We start from the raw sequence: 18,488 nt of genomic DNA on the forward strand, positions 1-18,488 counted from the left end.
AATTTTCGCGTCGATGTTCATGAGTGAGATTGGCCTGTAATTCCCTTTCTTGGTTGTGTCTTTGTGTGGTTTTGGTATTAGGGTAACTGTAGCTTCATAAAAGGAGTTAGGCAGTGACTCTTCTGTTTCTATATTGTGGAATACGTTAAGGAGTATAGGTATTAGCTCTTCCTGGAAGTTCTGGTAGAATTCTGCATTGAAACCATCTGGTCCTGGGCTTTTTTTGGTAGGGAGATTTTTGATAACAGCTTCTAATTCTTCGCGACTAACAGGTCTATTTAGATTGTTCACCTGTTCTTGGTTCAACTTTGGTATATGGTACTTATCTAAAAAAATGTCCATTTCTTTTACATTTTCCAACTTTGTGGCATATAAACTTTCATAGTAAGATCTAATGATTCTCTGAATTTCCTCTGTGTCTGTGGTTATGTCCCCCTTTTCATTTCTGATCTTATTAATTTGCATGTTCTCTCTCTGCTGTTTGATTAATTTGGATAGGGGTTTGTCAATCTTGTTGATTTTCTCCAAGAAGCAGCTTTTTGATTCATTGATTCTTTGAATTGTTTTCTCTGTTTCTATTTTGTTGATTTCAGCCCTTAGTTTGATTATTTCCAGTCTTCTAGACCTCCTGGGTGAATCAGCTTCTTTTTTTTCTAGATCTTTCAAGTGTGCTGTTAAGTCTCCAATGTGTGCTTTCTCTGCTTTCTTTAATTGGGCACTTAGTGCTATGAACTTTCCTCTTAGCACTGCTTTCATAGTGTCCCATAGGTTTGAGTATGTTGTGTCTTTGTTTTCATTAAATTCAAGGAAAAGTTTAATTTCTTTCTTTATTTCTTCCTTGACCCAGGGGTGATTTAGTAGTTGACTGTTCAGTTTCCATGAGTTTGTTGGCTTCCTGGGGGGGGGGTATTGTTGTTGAATTCTAATTTTAGTCCATGGTGATCTGACAAGACACAGGTAGTTACTAATATTTTTTTGTATCTGTGGAAGTTTGCTTTGTTACCGAGTATGTGGTCAATTTTCGAGAAGGTTCCATGAGCTGCAGCGAAAAAGGTATATTCTTTCCTATTTGGGTGGAGTGTTCTATAGATGTCTGTTAAGTTCATTTGATTCAATACCTCCAATAGATCTCTCAATTCTCTGTTTGGTTTCTGTCTGATTGACCTGTCCATTGGTGAGAGAGGAGTGTTGAAGTCTCCTACTATTAGTGTGTGTGGTTTGATGACTGCCTTGAGTTCTAGAAGAGTTTCTTTTACATATGTGGGTGCCTTTATATTAGGAGCATAGATATTCAGGATTGAGACTTCCTCCTGATGAATTGTTCCCGTTATGAGTATGAAATGTCCATCTCCATTTCTTCTGATTGATTTTAGTTTGAAGTCGATTTTGTTAGCTATTAGACGCTATTAAACACGCCCGCTTGTTTCTTAGGTCCATTTGCTTGGAAAACCTTTTCCCAACCCTTTACTCTGAGTAGGTGTCTGTCTTTGTGGTTGAGGTGTGTTTCTTGTAAACAGCAGAATGTTGGATCCTGTTTTCGTATCCAATCTCTAAGTCTGTGCCTCTTTATAGGTGAATTGAGTGCATTGATATTAAGTGATATTAATGACCAGTGGTTGTTGACTCCGTCCATTTTTTTTTTTTAGGTAGTAGCGTGTATGTGTTTTTCTTCTTTGATTTGTGCTTGTGAATGGTCGCTAGATGTTCGAGTTATTGTAGGCCTTGTTGGGAATGTTGGATTCCTTCGGTAGTGATTTTCCTTCTAATATTCTCTGTAAGGCTGGATTAGTAGCTACGTATTGTTTAAATTTGTTTTTATCCTGGAATATTTTGTTTTCTCCGTTGATAGTGAACAATAGCTTGGCTGGGTATATTAGTCTGGGTTTGCATCCATGGTCTCTTAGTTTCTGCAGTACCTCTATCCAGGATCTTCTGGCTTTCATGGTTTCCATAGAGAAATCCGGTGTAAGCCTGATAGGTTTACCTTTATAAGTTACTTGACCTTTTTCCTTTGCAGCTCTTAAAATTTTTTCTTTAATATTTATGTTTTGTGTTTTGATTATTATATGGCGAGGGGATGTTTTTTTCTGATCCAGTCTATTCGGTGTTCTGTATGCTTCTTGAACCTTCATAGGAATATCGTTCTTTAGGTTGGGAAAGTTTTCTTCTATAATTTTGTTGAATATATTTTCTGGGCCTTTGATCTGCAGTTCTTCTCCTTCTTCAATCCCTATTATTCTTAGATTTGGTTTTTTTATTGTGTCCCAGATTTCCTGAATGTTTTGTGAAGAGAATTTGTTGGATTTGCCGTTTTCTTTGACCAGAGCATTTATTTTCTCTATGGTATCTTCAGATTCCGAGATTCGTTCTTCTATCTCTTGTATTCTATTGGTTATGCTTGATTCTGTAGTCTCCGTTCGTTTACCTAGGTTTTCCATATCCAGCCGGTTCTCCGTTTGTGTTTTCTTCATTGCCTCCATTTCAGTTTTCAATTCTTGCACTGTTTCCTTTACTTGTTTGATTGTTTTTTCTTGGTTTCTCAGGGTCTCATTCACGGATTTACTTATTTCTTCAAACTTTTTGTTATATTTCTCATCAATTTCTATACTCATTTCTTCAAACTTTTTGTTATATTTCTCATCCAATTCTTTAAGGGAGTTATTCATAACCTGTTTAAGGGACTCTATTGCTTTCATAATGGCACTTTTTTCCACTTCTTCTGGGTTAAGGTGTTCAAGTCCTTCTGTTGTAGGATCCTTGGGATCTGGTGTTTTCATGTTGTTTTTCAGATTGTTGGATGAGGTCTTGCCTTGGAGTCTTCCCATCTCTTACTTCAAATGTTCTCTATTGGAACTTCTGTTACCGGGTCAGGTTCCCTTCTTGGGCAGGGACTTCACTGACAGAATGCCCACCTTTCCTCAGGCAGGCTATTGAAGCACAGGCACTCCCTCTTTCCTGGATGCGTTTACAATGCAGGCTCAGCTTGCAAGGCAGCTGAGCTGGGGAAAATTTTATGGCCCCAGGGGGAAGGGAGAAATATAGGAATTCGTACCTGGATGGGAGCTGGGATGGCAGGCGGGAGGGGGTAGCCTGCACTGCAGGGCGACCTGGGCGACTGTAGGGTCGGGGAACGCCAAAGCTCTTCCTCACCAGGACCCTGTCAAGGCCCGAAGCAAACTCACCCCACCGATGGCCCTCTGCTAGAAGTCAGGGCCCCTGCTGGTCAGGAATGTGGCTGAGCTGGCACCTGGTCCACTTGTCCTCAGGGAGGCCCTTAAGACCCAGGAACTGCCTCGAGCCGGGCTGCGCCTACAGCCCAGGCCCAGCTAGCAAGGCAGCTGAGCTGGGGAAATTTTATGGCCCCAGGGGGAAGGGAGAAATATAGGAATTCGTACCTGGATGGGAGCTGGGATGGCAGGCGGGAGGGGGTAGCCAGCACTGCAGGGCGACCTGGGCGTCTATGGGGTCGGGGAACACCCAAGCTCCTCCTCACCGGGACCCTGCCACGGCCCGAAGGAAACTCACCCCACCGATGGTCCTCTGCTAGAAGTCAGGGCCCCTGCCCACAGAAGAAGACTTGTGATTTTTATTTACTTCCTAAATGTTATTTTATATTTAAAATGTGTCCCTGTGGGGGGTATACATGTTTACAAGTGTGTGAACATTTCAGGCTCATGTTGGGTCTCCTGCTCAGTCACTTTCTACCTTTTTCACCAAGGTCGGTTCTCGCAAATGAATTCTGAGCTTGTAGATCTACACAGTCCAGCACTTCAACCTGCTCCATGGTTGCACTGTTTCTGCCTTCTGAGTGTGGGGGTACAAGGTGGCTGTCACACACACTGAACATTTATATGTGTTCTGGAGATTGAGCTCTGGTCCTCATACATGCATGGCAAATGCCTCCAAATTCCTGAGTTTTTATTAGAATGTTTTGATTAGTTTATTAGTAGGAATTAGCTACAAAGAACTTATTCATACCTTTTGTGTGTGCTTGTGCATTTTGGGTGCTGTATGTGTTCATTCATGGATGTGTGCCTGTGTGTGTGTGTGAGTGTGTGTGTGTGTGTGTGTGTGTGTGTGTGTGTGTGTATTCAAGTGCGCAGGCAAATATACCAGACTTTTTTTTTGGGGGGGGCACTAATTAGCTCCCAATCCATGACACAGAGTTATTAGCTTTGAATGCTGATCCTAACTTTGACTATTTTTGCTTAGCATACAACTTCTTTTTTCTTCTTTTCTCCCTCAGTTTTCTTAGACCCTACATAAAAGTACTGGCCCCATGTTGGAATGAGAAAATGTACCATGGTTTTTACACAGTTAAAGTAGTATTCTGCAACATAAACAAATGTAACACATATTTGCCCACTTTAAAGAATATTTCACAATGGTGAAGTTGAAAGACAGAGAGACAGGTAGAGACGGGGAGAGTGACTGAGGTTGTCAGACTGTGACATAGTAAGAAGCATGGTCCATATCTTATGTGTCTCCATGGTGATAGTGGTTTGGCTAAAGTAAAGAAAATATGTCAGAAGGGGGAATTCATCTAATGATTTCTTGATAGTAATCATTTGTTCTTGTCATGGTCAGTAGCTTTGGTGAGTCGAGTTTAAACTGCTTTCTTAAATTTGTCTCTCTAAGGAGAACTTTGGCGTCTTCAGTCACTGTGTCAAGGAACAGAAATTGCAAGTAAAAGGTTTTCCTAAAGTAGAGACCTGAAGCCAGGAGCCCACCATTACCTAAGTCAAGTGTCTCCAAATATTTCAAAAGCATTTCTCCTAATGTTTCTTCTTTCTTAGTTTCTAACAAATAAGGAGATTTAATCATTTTTTTCAGTTGTTCTACAGGCACTTGGGAATCCTTAGCCATGACTTTCAGGGATGCATCATCCACTCTAAAGAGTACTCGGTAGTGGTTTAACTTCACCTGCAACTTCTCCACATCATCCCTGAGGATGCTCACTACAGGAACAGTAGCTAAGAGTCCAGCCTTGCAGGCTTCCAACCAGACAGTCTGCTGCATAGACTTGTGCTTTCTGCCAATGGCTGCCTCTGTGATATTAGGTGAGGATAGAATAAAACTGTGGCGCTTTTGAGCAGGAAGATCCTTTACCAGGGTGTCCATCAGGACTGGAAAATCATAGTCAGATAAATGTCTGTTAGAAATCAAGAAAATCTGCGATACATCCATGCTATTCTGACTGAAGGCATTCACATATATGCTTCTGATCTGCTGCAGGGTCTTTTCTCTGTCAAAGGGGCGCGATTTGCATTTCTTCTCATTATCTAAATCCAGGTCCACCTTGGTTCTCACAAAGTAATAATTCTTTTTCATAAATCCGATTGTTTTGGCAAGGTCTAGTTCAAGTTTTGTAAAATGTGTGGCAGAAACAATAATGAAGAAGTCATACTCTTGGAATTTCATTTTCTCCAGATAATCTTTTGGTACAAAGTTCAGAGTTCCAATGCCAGGCAGGTCCCATAAAGTCAAAGTTTGAATTTTGGGGTGTTTGTATGGAGTTCTCCTTATAGTTGTCTTTACCACTCCGACTTTAGCTGCACTTTCGTATTCAGGCCCCACTCCTCTCAGGGCATTGATGAAGCTGGACTTCCCTGCCCCAAACTCTCCAGTGACAGCAACGTTTATTGGAATGTTATCAATATTTTTTAATGCATCCCTGATTATGGAGTTTGCCCCCTGAATATTTCCTTTTGTCAGGTGTAACTCTATTGAATCGATGGTTTCTTGAGTAATGATTTTGTTTTCTTTCTTGGTCTTCCTAAAATATGCAGTAAAACTGGACTCCAAGTCTCCACGGTCTTCATTCTTAGATGTATCAGAGAATAACTGATCCATGACTGTTGATAAAAGGACCCTGAAAGAAAGAAGGGAGAGTAAGTTGCAAAATATTCAAGATGCCTTTATGGTTAAAATTGAATTCTCTATGTTGCAATCTTGGATGTGTTCTGGTGTTGACCATATATGTTATACTGATTCTTTTCTTTTTTTCTCACAGACCAAGGCAGATTCTTTATTCATTAACCAATAAAAGCAACACATATACTGAAGGATTTCCCAAACTATTTCCCCTTTTCTGTTTAAATAAAAAGGAAGATTTTAACTTTAACATAGTAAAATTACATATAACAAGACAGGTATCAAGCAAGAATTAAAGTTACAATATTTATATCTACTTTATTGTTTATCATATTCTTCAGCTCCCTCAAAGACTCCAGAAGGATATACTATTACCTAAGTAAACAGGAATTGCATTGTAAGCGACTTCCAAAACTACCAAGATGACAGAGACTTTTCATTGCCTGGACAGTTACTCAAAGTTCTTCTGTATTGTTGGGGCATCCATCTTCAGCCTAGAAGCCCATAATATACAGCAGATTTTTCAATGAAGCAGGAAATTTCAAAGACAGTTCTACCTATATTGGCAGTTTATCAGTCACTTTCTTTTGTGTCTTGCAGAATGTCTGGCAGACTCTTTCATGAAGCAGGAACCCCAAAGGACCATCTCAGCTTTAGGCAAGTTCATTTGCTGATTATTTTCAATCAACAAGATATAAGCTGCAGTCCTTTTGGAGGAGAAAAATCTCATTTGGGGAAGCGTCTCCATCAGATTGGCCTAGGAGCATTCTTATGTGGTTTTTTCTTGATTGAATATTGATGTGGGAGCTTCCAGCCCACTCTTGGTGGTACAATCCCTGGGCTGGGTAATTTAAGAAAACATTATCAAACTATGGGGAGCAAGACCGTAAACAATATTCTCCTTGAAGCACAGTTAATTAAAAACTCGGAGAGAGAAATTGGGGTTCAACCTTGTAACATGAGGGCACGCTTGTTGGGGTTTCTCTCCTGCCCGGTTCCCGCAGCCATTATGCCCAAAGAAAATCACACAGAGAGTCTACAATAGATATAAACTGATTGGCCAATTATCTCAGGCTTTGTATTAGCTTTTATAACTTATATTAGCCCATTATTCTAATATATGTTAACCTCATGGCTCAGTACCTTTTTCAGTGGGGCAAGTCACATCCTGCTTCTTCGGCGTCTGGACAGGACTGTGGAGGAATAGGCTTCCTCTGTCCCAGAATTCTCCTGTTCTCCTTGCCCCACCTCTACTTCCTGTCTGATTGTCCCGCCTATACTTCCTGCCCAGCTACTGACCAATCAGAGTTTATTTAAAACATAATTGACAGAATACAGAATTGTCTTGCACTACAACCTGAAGGCCAGAAGAACAAATCAGCCATCCATTTGGCTCCTATGTCTATGTCAGTCTGAAATGGTGATCCTTCTTCCAGGAATCTCAGAATGTGATTATGCCTGAGAGCTGTCTCTTCACATTTTATAATTCTCTCTAGGGCTGGGATTAAAGACACACATCACTGTGATTAAAGACATATACCGCCTGACTTCTATGGCATCTAGTGTGGTTACTGGGATTTAAGGTATGTGTTACCTCTGCCTACTCTGTAAGGCTGATCACTGAGGCTGTTTTACTCTCTGATCTTCAGGGAAGCTTTATTTATTAAAAAACAAATGAAATGTCACATCATCTCCTATTGATACTGCCTCTACTCCTGCAGAGTTTCTGCCCAGACTTCCCCTAGTGATTGACTGTGAGCTGAGTGTGTAAGCCTGAAAAACCCTTTTCTTTTAGAAATTCTTTTGGTCATAGTGTTTATATTATAATTAGAAAGGAAACTAAAACAAATTTTACTAACTCTCAGTTAAACCCTTCATTACAGAAAAAATAATACTTAAGTAAATAAAAATAATATAAAATGTACAGGTATCTGTAGTAATAAGGTGTGGCGGGCCCCATCCCACTGCCTGGCTAGCTTGTACCCTGAAATAACAACACACAAATTGTATTCATTTAAACACTGCTGGCCCATTAGTTCTAGCCTCTTATTGGCTAACTTCCACATCTTGATTCAGCCCATTTCTAATAATCTGTATGTCACCACAAGGTTGTGGCTTACTGGGAAAGATTCAGCATGTCTGACCTGGTGGCTGGCTCCATGGCGGCTCTCTCTGACTCTTCTTTCTTCCTCCCAGAATTCTGTTCTGTCTACTCCGCCCACCTAATTTTCTGCCCTATCAAAAGGCCAAGGCCATTTCTTTATTTAACCAATGAAAGTAACACATAGACAGAAGCCCCTCCTATACCAGCTATCCTTTCGCCAGCATCACCAAGTAATCAAGTATAAAATCATGAGTAACTGTGTCGCATCTAACTAGAGCTGGAATATTTTGTATGAAATCTGAGATGTCTTTTCCATCTCTGCACACTTCCCTCAGTGTTTGCTTTCAAATGAATAGAAATTTAACATACATCTAGTTTTACACACTGAAAAATAAATAACAATAAATGGCAATTGACATCAGTGTTTAATCAATGAAAATCTCTCTAATGATCACACAAATCTAGTTTTGTCTGTGTTATTTTGTTTTCAAAATATTTCAGCAAGTTCAGTTATTGTGTTTTGCTGAAATAATTCTAATTTTGCCTAGATTTACTTTCCTTCTATCATTTTCCTTACATGAAACTCATCTCCATGAAGAATAAACTTAAAATAATACAACACTTCTTATACCTTAAACTCTGTGTTAAAATGAATTTATTTAATACAATATTTTTGTGTCCTCAAGTCATTATTTAGATTCACTATTTTCTTTTAAGTCTTTTATTTTATGAAAGCAGTCTAACTGAGCACTGGAGATGTAGTTCAATTGGTAGAGAGTTTTCCCAGCATGAATAAGGCCTTGGGTTCAATCCCCAGCATCTCATCAAATGTAGGTGCTTGTGGATCCCTGTAATTCTGGAACTCAGGGAGTAGAGTAAGAGGGTCATCTCTGGTAGTGAGTTAGAGGATAACCTGGGCTCAAGTCCATTAAGCAGGCTCAACAGGTAAATACACTTGCTGCCAGGTCTAAGGACCTGAGTATAATTGTTGAGCATTTAGCTGGCTCAGATCTCATATTTCTACCCTTTATTTTCCACAAACCTGCCTACAAGACTTTCCATGACAGCACAATGAACCTCACAGTAAGTTAAGGAAACAGTAAATCTCCATTGTCACCCTGGAGCCTCCTCTTTCTGTCTCACCCATATCAAATTAGTTCACCCACTTAGGCTCTATTTCCTAATCCACTTACAATTGATCATCCCTCCTCCTTTATCCTCTGCAAGACCTCCTCAATTCCAGGTTTTGTTATGTCATCGATATTGTTATATATCCTGGAATTATTTTTGCAATAACATTGATCAAACAGCCAGAGTTATCCTAGTGACACTGATGTCATACCATGTCAAGTCATTCTGAGAGGCACCACAAGGATTCCCGTTTCAGTCAGGGAGCATTCATTGGGTATACAGTGCACATGCTCCATACATTATACCTTTGAATACTTATTGCATTTCTGGAGCCTCTGGTCCCTGGACTCCAGCCCCCTATATCTTCTGCTATCTTCTCATCTCATCACCTTGAACCTCGTGACTGCTTCTATGCCTTATTGTTCTCTCACCATAACCATACGGCTGTTAATCACCTTTCTCTAGGTTATGCTTCAGTAAGGCAGGATTCAGGATTTATATTCACATTGGGATGTAAAAATGTACCTGCCTCTTATCATTTGCCATGCTTTTGTTTTGCTCTTTTTTCTCCACAGCCAGTATCGTGAACCTCACGCATCATAAAGTGCTTTTGCCTTGCGCACTTCTTCACCATCAACACGCAGATATTATCACTAGGCAATTAAAGGGGGCTGTGAGGAAAACACTTGGACTTTACTGTGAACACCTGTGCCTGTTGTGTCGTTCTAACTGCTCAGTGGGAACCTGAAGTCTTAGTACATTCATAGACAGTGGGTGCCAAAAGTCTGGAGAGAGCATTAAAACAGTTTAATACAAAACAGAGGTGTCCTTAGAATCATACTGTATATGAACACAAGTGCAAACAGACTCAGAGCACATACAGTCCCTGTCCAATTCACAAGACAAATGGGTACAGCTGTGCAGAAAACCAGAGCTACAGAACTTAGTTCAGTCTGACTGCAGGCACAGGATGGGAAGGGGTGGTAAAGAGATTGTCCTGAAAGGAAGCTAAACCAGATTAGATAAACTACATAGTCTCATTTCCTGTTGAAGGTGACAGTCATCCACAGGGCACAGACAACATGTACCTGAAACACACAAGCTGTTATTATCTTTTCAGTTTTTTCCTCTCATTCTTTCAGCTCTAGCTCCTGGATCTGTGATGCAGACTCCAGTGTGACTGTTGTCTGCAAGGTATTTCCACTGAATATGAACACAGGGAACGAGAAGGGCATGACAGAGCAAGCATTACAATATGATGTCTGCCTATATTCTCGCTCCTTCTACTCTTCAACTGAATCTTGGGAGCTTAATCCAGTACTCCAGTGTGGGTCATTGCCTCTGTTCCCATCTGTTGTTTGACGAAGGTTCTATGGGTGATATTTAAGAAAATCATCAGTCTGACTACAGGGTAAGGCCAGTTCAGGCACCCTCTCCTCTATTGCTTAGGGTCTTAGCTGGGGTCATTCCTGTGGATTCCTGAACATTTTTTCTAGAGCCAGATTTCTTGCTAACTCCGTAATGGCTCCCTCAATCAAGATATCTCTTTCCAAAAAAAAAAAAAAAGATATCTCTTTCTTTGCTCTTATATCTGTCCTTCCTCCATCTCGACTATGCCATTCCCTCAAGTTCTCCTCAACCCTCCTTCTCCCCTTCCTTCTACCCCTGCCTCCATGTACCCAAATTTTTGTCTGTTTCCTATTTCCAGGTGGATCTATATATGTCTTTTTTTTTGGTTCACCTTATCACTTAGTTTCTCTAGGATCCTGAACTATAGACTCGTTGCCCTTTGTTTATGACTAGTATACACTTCTGAGTGAGTACATACCATATTCGTTTTTGGAGGTCTGGGTTACCTCACTCAGGATAATGTTTTCTAATTCCGTCCATTTGCATGCAAAATTCAAGATTCCACTATTTTTTTTTTTTTTTTTTTTTTACTGCTGAGTAGCACTCTAATGTGTAGATGTGACACACTTTCATCCACTGAGACAGTTTGCTTGAGCTAATGGGAGCTCACCAACTCCAACTGGACTGGGAGTGAATGAGCAAGGGAACAATCAAGCCCCTCTGAAATGAGTTGACAGCTGGGGCAGACTGAGGGGCACTGATAGCGACACTGGGATGTGTCTCTATTGTATATACCGGCTTCATGGGATTCTATTCTCTTTGGATGCAATCCTTGCTCAACATAGGTGTAGTAGGGAGGACCTTGGACTTTGAACAGGGCAGGGTGCATGACACTCCCTTAGGGTTGGAGGGATGGGGTGGGAGGGCCTGTAAAGGGAGAGGGAGGGGACTGGGAGAATGGGAGAAAATAGAAATTTGGATTGGTATTTCTTTTAAGTAATAAAAAAAGTACATAAAAAAATAAAAAAAATTATGACTGCCTACATGATAGCTGCCACCACACCTTGACAGAGATCGTGTCCCTCACAGATGGAGGGACACTCTTAGCACTCCTGCTTTACAGTAAAAAAAACCACACTGAAGAAGATTCTTCAGGCACAAATTTCCACAGCCAGCTTCAGCAGAAGCAGCGTGCAGAGAGACCTCTTCTCCACAGATAGGAGGCCTTGGGATGTAAGGAATTACATAGTTGACCATGAACTAGTAAGCAATTTTAGATGAGATTTAATAAACCTCCTAGAAAATGCAGAGATATTCCATTACTTATTAACAACCATTTCTTTTGGAGAGGAATAAGAACAAGCCAAAACAAGTTGAGTTTTTAGAAAAAAATCAATATTGAGATTGTTTCCTTTATGTCTACCTCAACTTGAATGATTGGCTAAGAACATCCACAAACCTATCCTGCCTGCTTCCCACCAAAGTTCCTGAGCTTCCAAACTGAGGCCCCTCACTTTCAGGACATGTTTCTAAATGTCTTGCTACCTGTCATCTCTTTAGAGATGGTGAGGGTTGCTCAAGGTAGATCTGAATACTGCTGTCCACTTACCAGATTATCCTGTGACCAGTGGATTTCCTCACTGAGTTCAGCTCTGGAACCGCGCTCCACTCTGCTACAGTCTTTTCTCTTGTATCCCCTCTCTGCTTCCTCTGTGGGAAAGCCGCGGGTTCAAGGCAGCAGGGCTGGAATTATACACTCTTCTGACTTCTGCCCCTTCCCTCTCAGTAGGTTTTGACCAATTATCTAAGCTGTTTTTCTGTATTGCCTTCCAAGATGAAGAAAGAGAAAATGAAACTATTGGCTGTTTTTCATTCTGTTATCTCTTCATTTCTTGGCAGCAAATGATGGACAGTCATAAAATAATAATGGAGCGGAATGTGACCTTTGGAAGCAGGGACAACATGGACAAGCAGCTGACTTAGATGGGCAGGAAAACAACCCTTGAAAGGTAATTTTTCTGATCCCTGATTTCACAATTGCAACTTGAACTGGTCACACAAAACATTGTAGTGAGTCCTGTTCAGATGCCAATTTTTGTCTCATTCAAGAAAATACTCATTTTACCCCTCCTCTGACTACAATCCTAATTTCTCATGGTTGTGAATTCACATTCCTTAATTCTTGTTTTTCTCAATTCCCCTGTCTATGCTGCTATTCAGTCCAGCATGGGCTTGGCAGGTCTTACACAAGCTGTCACAGCCATGGTGAGTTCATAGTGGAGCTGCCCTGCTGTGTGCAGAAGACACAGTTTCCCTGTCACCATCCACCAAGTCTGGCTCTTTCAGTCTTGTCATCCTCTCTCCCACAACCGTTCCTGTGCCTTTAGAGAAAGAATTAATATATTTCATGTAGGGTTGGATAGTCTTTCGTGTCCTAGTCTCTGTGTCTTGGCTAGTTGTGAATCTGTGAATTGATGATCATCTCCTGCAAACACAAGCTTCCATGATAAGAGTTGACAGATGCCTTATATCATTATACGCATGGGTTATATCATTATATCCATACCCATCCTATGGGTATAATGATAACTCATTTGGAGGTAGCTTAATATTATGTTCATTTAGCAGAATAATTATACTTCTCACCTAGGGCCTATGATCTCTCTAGCCTTAGGTTCATGCTCAGTTACAGGTTTCTTCTTATGGATAAGCTATTAAATCTAACCAGGAAACAGCTGGTTACTCCCAAGACATTTTTGCCACAATAGCAGTGAAATGAATATGTATTGTCTGGCAGATTATTACTATAGCTCACAGAGTTCACAGCTGGCTTTAACTAATGATTCCTTATTTCCCCCTGGTGTTGTGGCTAGAACCTTCCAGCACCATAAAATCTAGCCAGTAGGGATGAAGCTTCTGGTCAGTATCAGTCTGACCTCTCCATGTTCTCTAACTCAAGTACATGGTGCCTTCACTAATAGGGTCTTACCACCGAGTTCTGGGAGGTAGACAAGAGCACCTACAATGATCTGTAATGCTGAGGGAACTCACTGGAAAACACCTTAAAGAAAATCAAACTACATCCTGACACAGGGCTTTTTCTTTGTTATCCTGTGGTGTCAAGAAGGGGCATTGTTGTCCTAGTGGAGGGCAACTCCATCTTAACTCTTCTATATATGTGCATAGCTCATTTTAGGAAATGTCTGCAGCAGCAGAGTTCCATGACTATTGAAAATCCTTCAGTGTTCTTTATCCCTCCCACTTCCCTTCCTCTACTTTATCATCTACCCCCCCTCACTCCCCGTTTTAACCTTTCTTGAGTCATAGTTTTCTTTAGCCCTTTATATCAGTGTGTTTCATCTTTCCTCTCTTGCTGGTCCCACCCCATGGCCACATAGTAATACAAAACCTCTGTGAGTATTCCCAATGGAACACTTATATTCGAACGGTGAGTGCTAACATCCACAAATGTTTTACCTCACTCAGAATGATGATTCCAGCTCCGTCCATTTTCCTAAGAATTTTGTAATCTCATTTTGCATAACAGATGAGTAACATTCCATTCTGTAGTGGGGCCACATTGTCATTATCCTTTCCTCAGTTGATGCTGTCTAGACTGTTCCCATTTCCTATATAAAGAGCATGAATGAACATGGGTGATCAAATAGCTCTGTAGTTGGATATAGACTTTGTGAATATGCCCTGGAGTGACACAGCTGGATCTTGTGTTAAATCTGTTTTCACTGTCTGTGGATCTTCCTCACAAATAACCTTAGTGTCTGTACCAGTTTGCCCTCCCACCAGCAGTGACTGGGTGTTCTCCTATCCACATGTCCACAGGGCTCAGAAACCTTCTTTATAATCTTGGAAGTCAGTCTATGGAGATTGATGATATGTGCATATTAAACAGCCTTCTGGGGGTGGATGTTGAGAGGAGTGTACAATGCCCAACAAGATACTGCATTGAGAAAAGTTGATATTTAATATGAAGAAGATTAAACTTGATTGTTACACTCACGTTCTCCAAAAATCAGTTTCAAATTAATCAAGGGCTTCAAGGTTACACCTGCCATTCTGAGCCTTCTATGGGTAATTATAAGAAGTACATTTCACAATATAGGTTAAATTATGATCTTTCTGTATACAACCTCTTCACACAAGAAATGCAGCCATCAATCAAGAAGTACAACTTTATGAATTCCAGTGGTTACACACCATACAAGGAAATATTATTCTACTGTAGCAGTCTTCAGAATGGGAGAAATTCTTCATTAGAGTTGAATCAGTTAGAGAATTACTGTAAACAATATACAAAGATATCAAAAAATCAAAACCACCAATGATAGCTTATGCTGGAGAGGATGAGGAATAAGGGGAACACGCATCCAGTGCCGGTGGGAAGGCAAACTTGTGAAACCATTTTGGAAATTAGTGTGGCAGTTTCTCAGAAAATTGGGAGTCAACTTACCTCAGGATCCAGCAATACCACTCTTGGGAATATACCCCAAAGATGCCCAATCATACTACAAAAACATTTGTTTGACTATGTTCATATCAGCATTATTTGTAATAGCCAGAACCTGGAAACAATCTAGATGTCCCTCAATGGAAGAATGGATAAAGAAAGTGTGGCACATCTACACATTAGAGTACTACTCAGTGGTAAAAAACAATGAAATCTTAAATTTTTCATGCAAATGGATGGTAGTAGAAAACACTATCCTGAGTGAGATAACCCAGACCCCAAAATATGAATATGGTATGTACTCACTCATTAGTGGATTCTAGCCATAAACAAATGACATTAAGTCTATAGTTCATAATCCTTGAGAAGCTAAGTAATAAGGTAAACCCAAAGAAAACATATATCGATCCACCTGGAAATTGGAAGCAGACAGGATCGCCTGGCAAAAGTTGGGAGCATGGGGGTGGGAGAGGGAAGAAGGGGAGGGTTGGGAAGAACTTGGGGAAGTGGGATGGTTGAGATGAAGGAAGGATGGATATGGGAACAGGGAAGGAGATATCTTAATTGAGGGAGCCATTTTGGGGTTGGCAAGAGTTTAGCTCTGGAGGGTTTCCCAGGAGTCCACGGGAATGACAGGTTCCCAGCTAGAACCCTGCACAGTGGAGGAGAGAGTGTCTGAACTGTTCTTCTCCAGTAGTCAGACTGATGACTATCTTGAATATCACCATAGAACCTTCGTCCGGTGAGGAATGGAGACAGAGACAGAGGTCCACATCGGAGCACTGGACTGAGCTCCCAAGGTCCAGTTGAAGAGCAGAAGGAGGGAGAATATGAGCAAAGAAGTCAGGATCATGAGAGGTTCACCCACTGAAACAGTTTGCCTGAGCTAATGGAAGCTCACCAACTCCAGCTGGACTTGGAATGAATAAGCATGGTCCCTCTGAATATGGTTGACAGCTGGGGAAGACAGAGGGGCCAATGACAATGGCACTGGGAGTTGTCTCTACTGCATGTACTGGCTTTTTGGGATCCTACTCTGTTTGGATGCATACCTTGCTCAGTCTGGATGTAGTGGGGAGGGTCTTGAACTTTCCACAGGGCAGGGTGCCTTGCCCTCTCTTAGGATTAGAGGGGGGTGAGGGAAGGGTATGTGGGGGGAGTGGGAGGGAAGTGGGAGGAGGGGAGGAAGTGGGAATTTTGATTGGTATTTTTTTAAAAGTAATAAAAAAAAGAAAAGAAATAAACATTAGTGGGGGCATATTTCATTTTGTCCCTTGTTATCCTTATATAATCGGCATATGAAACCCTTATTATTTACAAATGTCTTTTTAAGAGCCCAGGAAGAGAGGGATCTCCTCTGACACAGAAGGGGTTTTTTCATTGGGATTTTAGTGCTAGATGGACCTAGAGATTGTACCCTATACTTTTGATTTACAGACAAGGTTACTCTGGGTATGTTAAGTTTAATAAAGGTGATTAGTGAATCTTTCCTTCCTGCCTTTTGTTTACATACTGCAATTTTCATTATCCGAATCTTTTAAAGAATATTTGATTATGTGAAGTCTGTATTATTACTTTAGGATTGGTCAGTTAAGTTAGTCTGTCCCAAGTATCCTAGATCCATCCTGCTGAAGATTATTTATTTTCTTCTTTTTTCAAAACTATGGGCCCTGGTGGATAAAGGCAAACTTTTTGTAAGGCAAGACAACATCACAGTGTTTCCTATGACAGGGATGCCTTTTCTTTCCTCTGTCAAGAAGCATTTAGATTCTGTTTACATAGTTTGGAAATAAAGCAATAAAACTTCTGGCCATAGTTCAATCATGGTGCAGATTCCAATAGCAAGAACACAATGTTCAGTCATGTTAGGCACTCAAACCTTAGAAAGTTTGCTATTTAATGGTTCTTTTTCAGTCACTTTCTACTTTTAGAGGTTGGGCTTCTCTTCTGTGTGCTCCCAGGGTGAATTCCTGAGGTATGAGTGATGAACCCAGGCAAGAACACCAGCAACCTCAACAGACATAGGCATCAGGAGAATCACAATGTAATGCCTTTCCATCTAAGTTCAAGCTGGTCAGTTTTGAAGCAGCAGAACAATGTAGGATCCTCAGGATGGAACTGGTGATCAGGCCGGTGGTACCCAACTGACTGAGCAGCCTGAACCTGAGGGAAATCTTATCCAAGGTTAGTTGCAATCTTTTTAAGGACTCAGAGATTGAAGAGGAGCAATCATATAATAGTCCAGCATATGCCCAAGGATCAAGGTAGGTGATCACCCATAGATTATTTCATAAGGTGAACTTTTCTTAGTAGCGAGTACTATGGACCCTAAGAAGAGTGTAGGCAAGAGGCCAACCCAGCTACCTCCAGAGATAGAAACTTGTTTTTTAAAATATAGCATTATAGCTCCTCCCTTCAAAATGGAGTCAGGCAGTTCCTCAGCTCTCCATAAAATCTCCAGACAAATTATGGCTTGATTCCACCAAAGTTTGCCCTGAGAGAAACAATGAGTTTATTAGACTGACTTATAGAGCATGGGTAAGACGCTATAGGCAGTGAAATGGTGACCCTAAGCAGCTGTGTTTGTGAGTTGGAGCTTTTCTGTTCATCTTTTAATTTAGTTTTACAATTATTATTATTTTTTTAGGTATACACCTTTATTTTGTTAAAAATATTTTCTCACTTTGGGAGGACCAAACAATGTCTACCCCCCATTTATAAGGCTTCAGTGAAAACTTAAATTCAATTTCAGTAAAGTTTACCCTGAGAGAAACAGTTTATTAATAAGTGAGTTCATTATATTGACTTAAAGAACATAGGTGAGGGGCTATAAGAAGAATCATGGTAACCCTAAAGAAGCTGCCCTAGACGGTCTGTAATCAGCATGGGTGATGGCTTCCCCATGGCTGCACAGATGGAGCCCCTCCCCCTAGTTTCTTTCAGCCTATGTACTCTAGACTCCCCCTAAGACCCTGAGGTCACATATAACCTGGGCAGAATTGCATACAGCTGACTGGGAGAAGTGGAGTGATCCAACCATCCTCCACGTCTTCTCCTTTTTGACAAACTGTCAATATTCAAGAAACACACTTAGCCATGTCTGTGAGAGAGTTAGAAATTTAATTAATTAATTAATTCAGTGTGTATGGGTGTTCTGTCTGTATGTATACCTGTGAACCACTTGTGCTCCTTGTGTTTTTAGATGCCAGAAAAAGATGTTGGATCACCAAGACTAGAGTTACAGACAGCTCTGAGCCTTGGTGTGGGTGCTTGGAAATCAAACTCTTGTCCTCTGGAAGAGCAGCCAATTATCTAAACTGCTGGGTCTATCTTTATAGCCATGAAAAATTTTCTTGGTTGGTGTTTGATGTGAGAGGGCTCAGTCCTCTTCCAGTAACACCATCTCTGAACAGGTGGCTCTGGACTGCATGAAAAGTTTAACTAAGTTGGACTCAGAGAACAAATCAGTAATCAGCCTTTCTTCATGATTTCTGTCTTAAGTGATAGCCTTGAGTCTCTTTCCTAGCTTCTCTTAATGATGGATTGTGATCTGAAAGTTTTAAG

General features: G+C 40.8%; 1 protein-coding gene and 1 long non-coding RNA gene across 2 annotated transcripts; one reads left to right on the forward strand and one right to left on the reverse strand.

The window, feature by feature from the left end:
• Positions 1-4,357: 4,357 nt before the first annotated feature.
• LOC148119981 (interferon-inducible GTPase 1-like) lies at positions 4,358-6,387 on the reverse strand. Its single transcript, XM_087896038.1, is given in 3 exon segments — positions 4,358-4,593; positions 4,596-5,872; positions 6,250-6,387. Coding segments are annotated over 3 exon segments (1,371 nt in total). The 5' UTR covers positions 6,315-6,387; the 3' UTR covers positions 4,358-4,564.
• On the forward strand, positions 5,788-15,379 carry LOC148119982 (uncharacterized). Its single transcript, XR_015734697.1, has 4 exons — positions 5,788-5,891; positions 6,475-7,457; positions 12,359-12,468; positions 14,300-15,379. It is a non-coding gene; the product is annotated as an uncharacterized LOC148119982 (long non-coding RNA).
• Positions 15,380-18,488: the final 3,109 nt, after the last annotated feature.

This window comes from Myodes glareolus, chromosome 13 (genome assembly GCF_982192425.1).
Source record: "Myodes glareolus chromosome 13, mMyoGla1.1, whole genome shotgun sequence".
NCBI classification, from domain to species: domain Eukaryota; kingdom Metazoa; phylum Chordata; class Mammalia; order Rodentia; family Cricetidae; genus Myodes; species Myodes glareolus.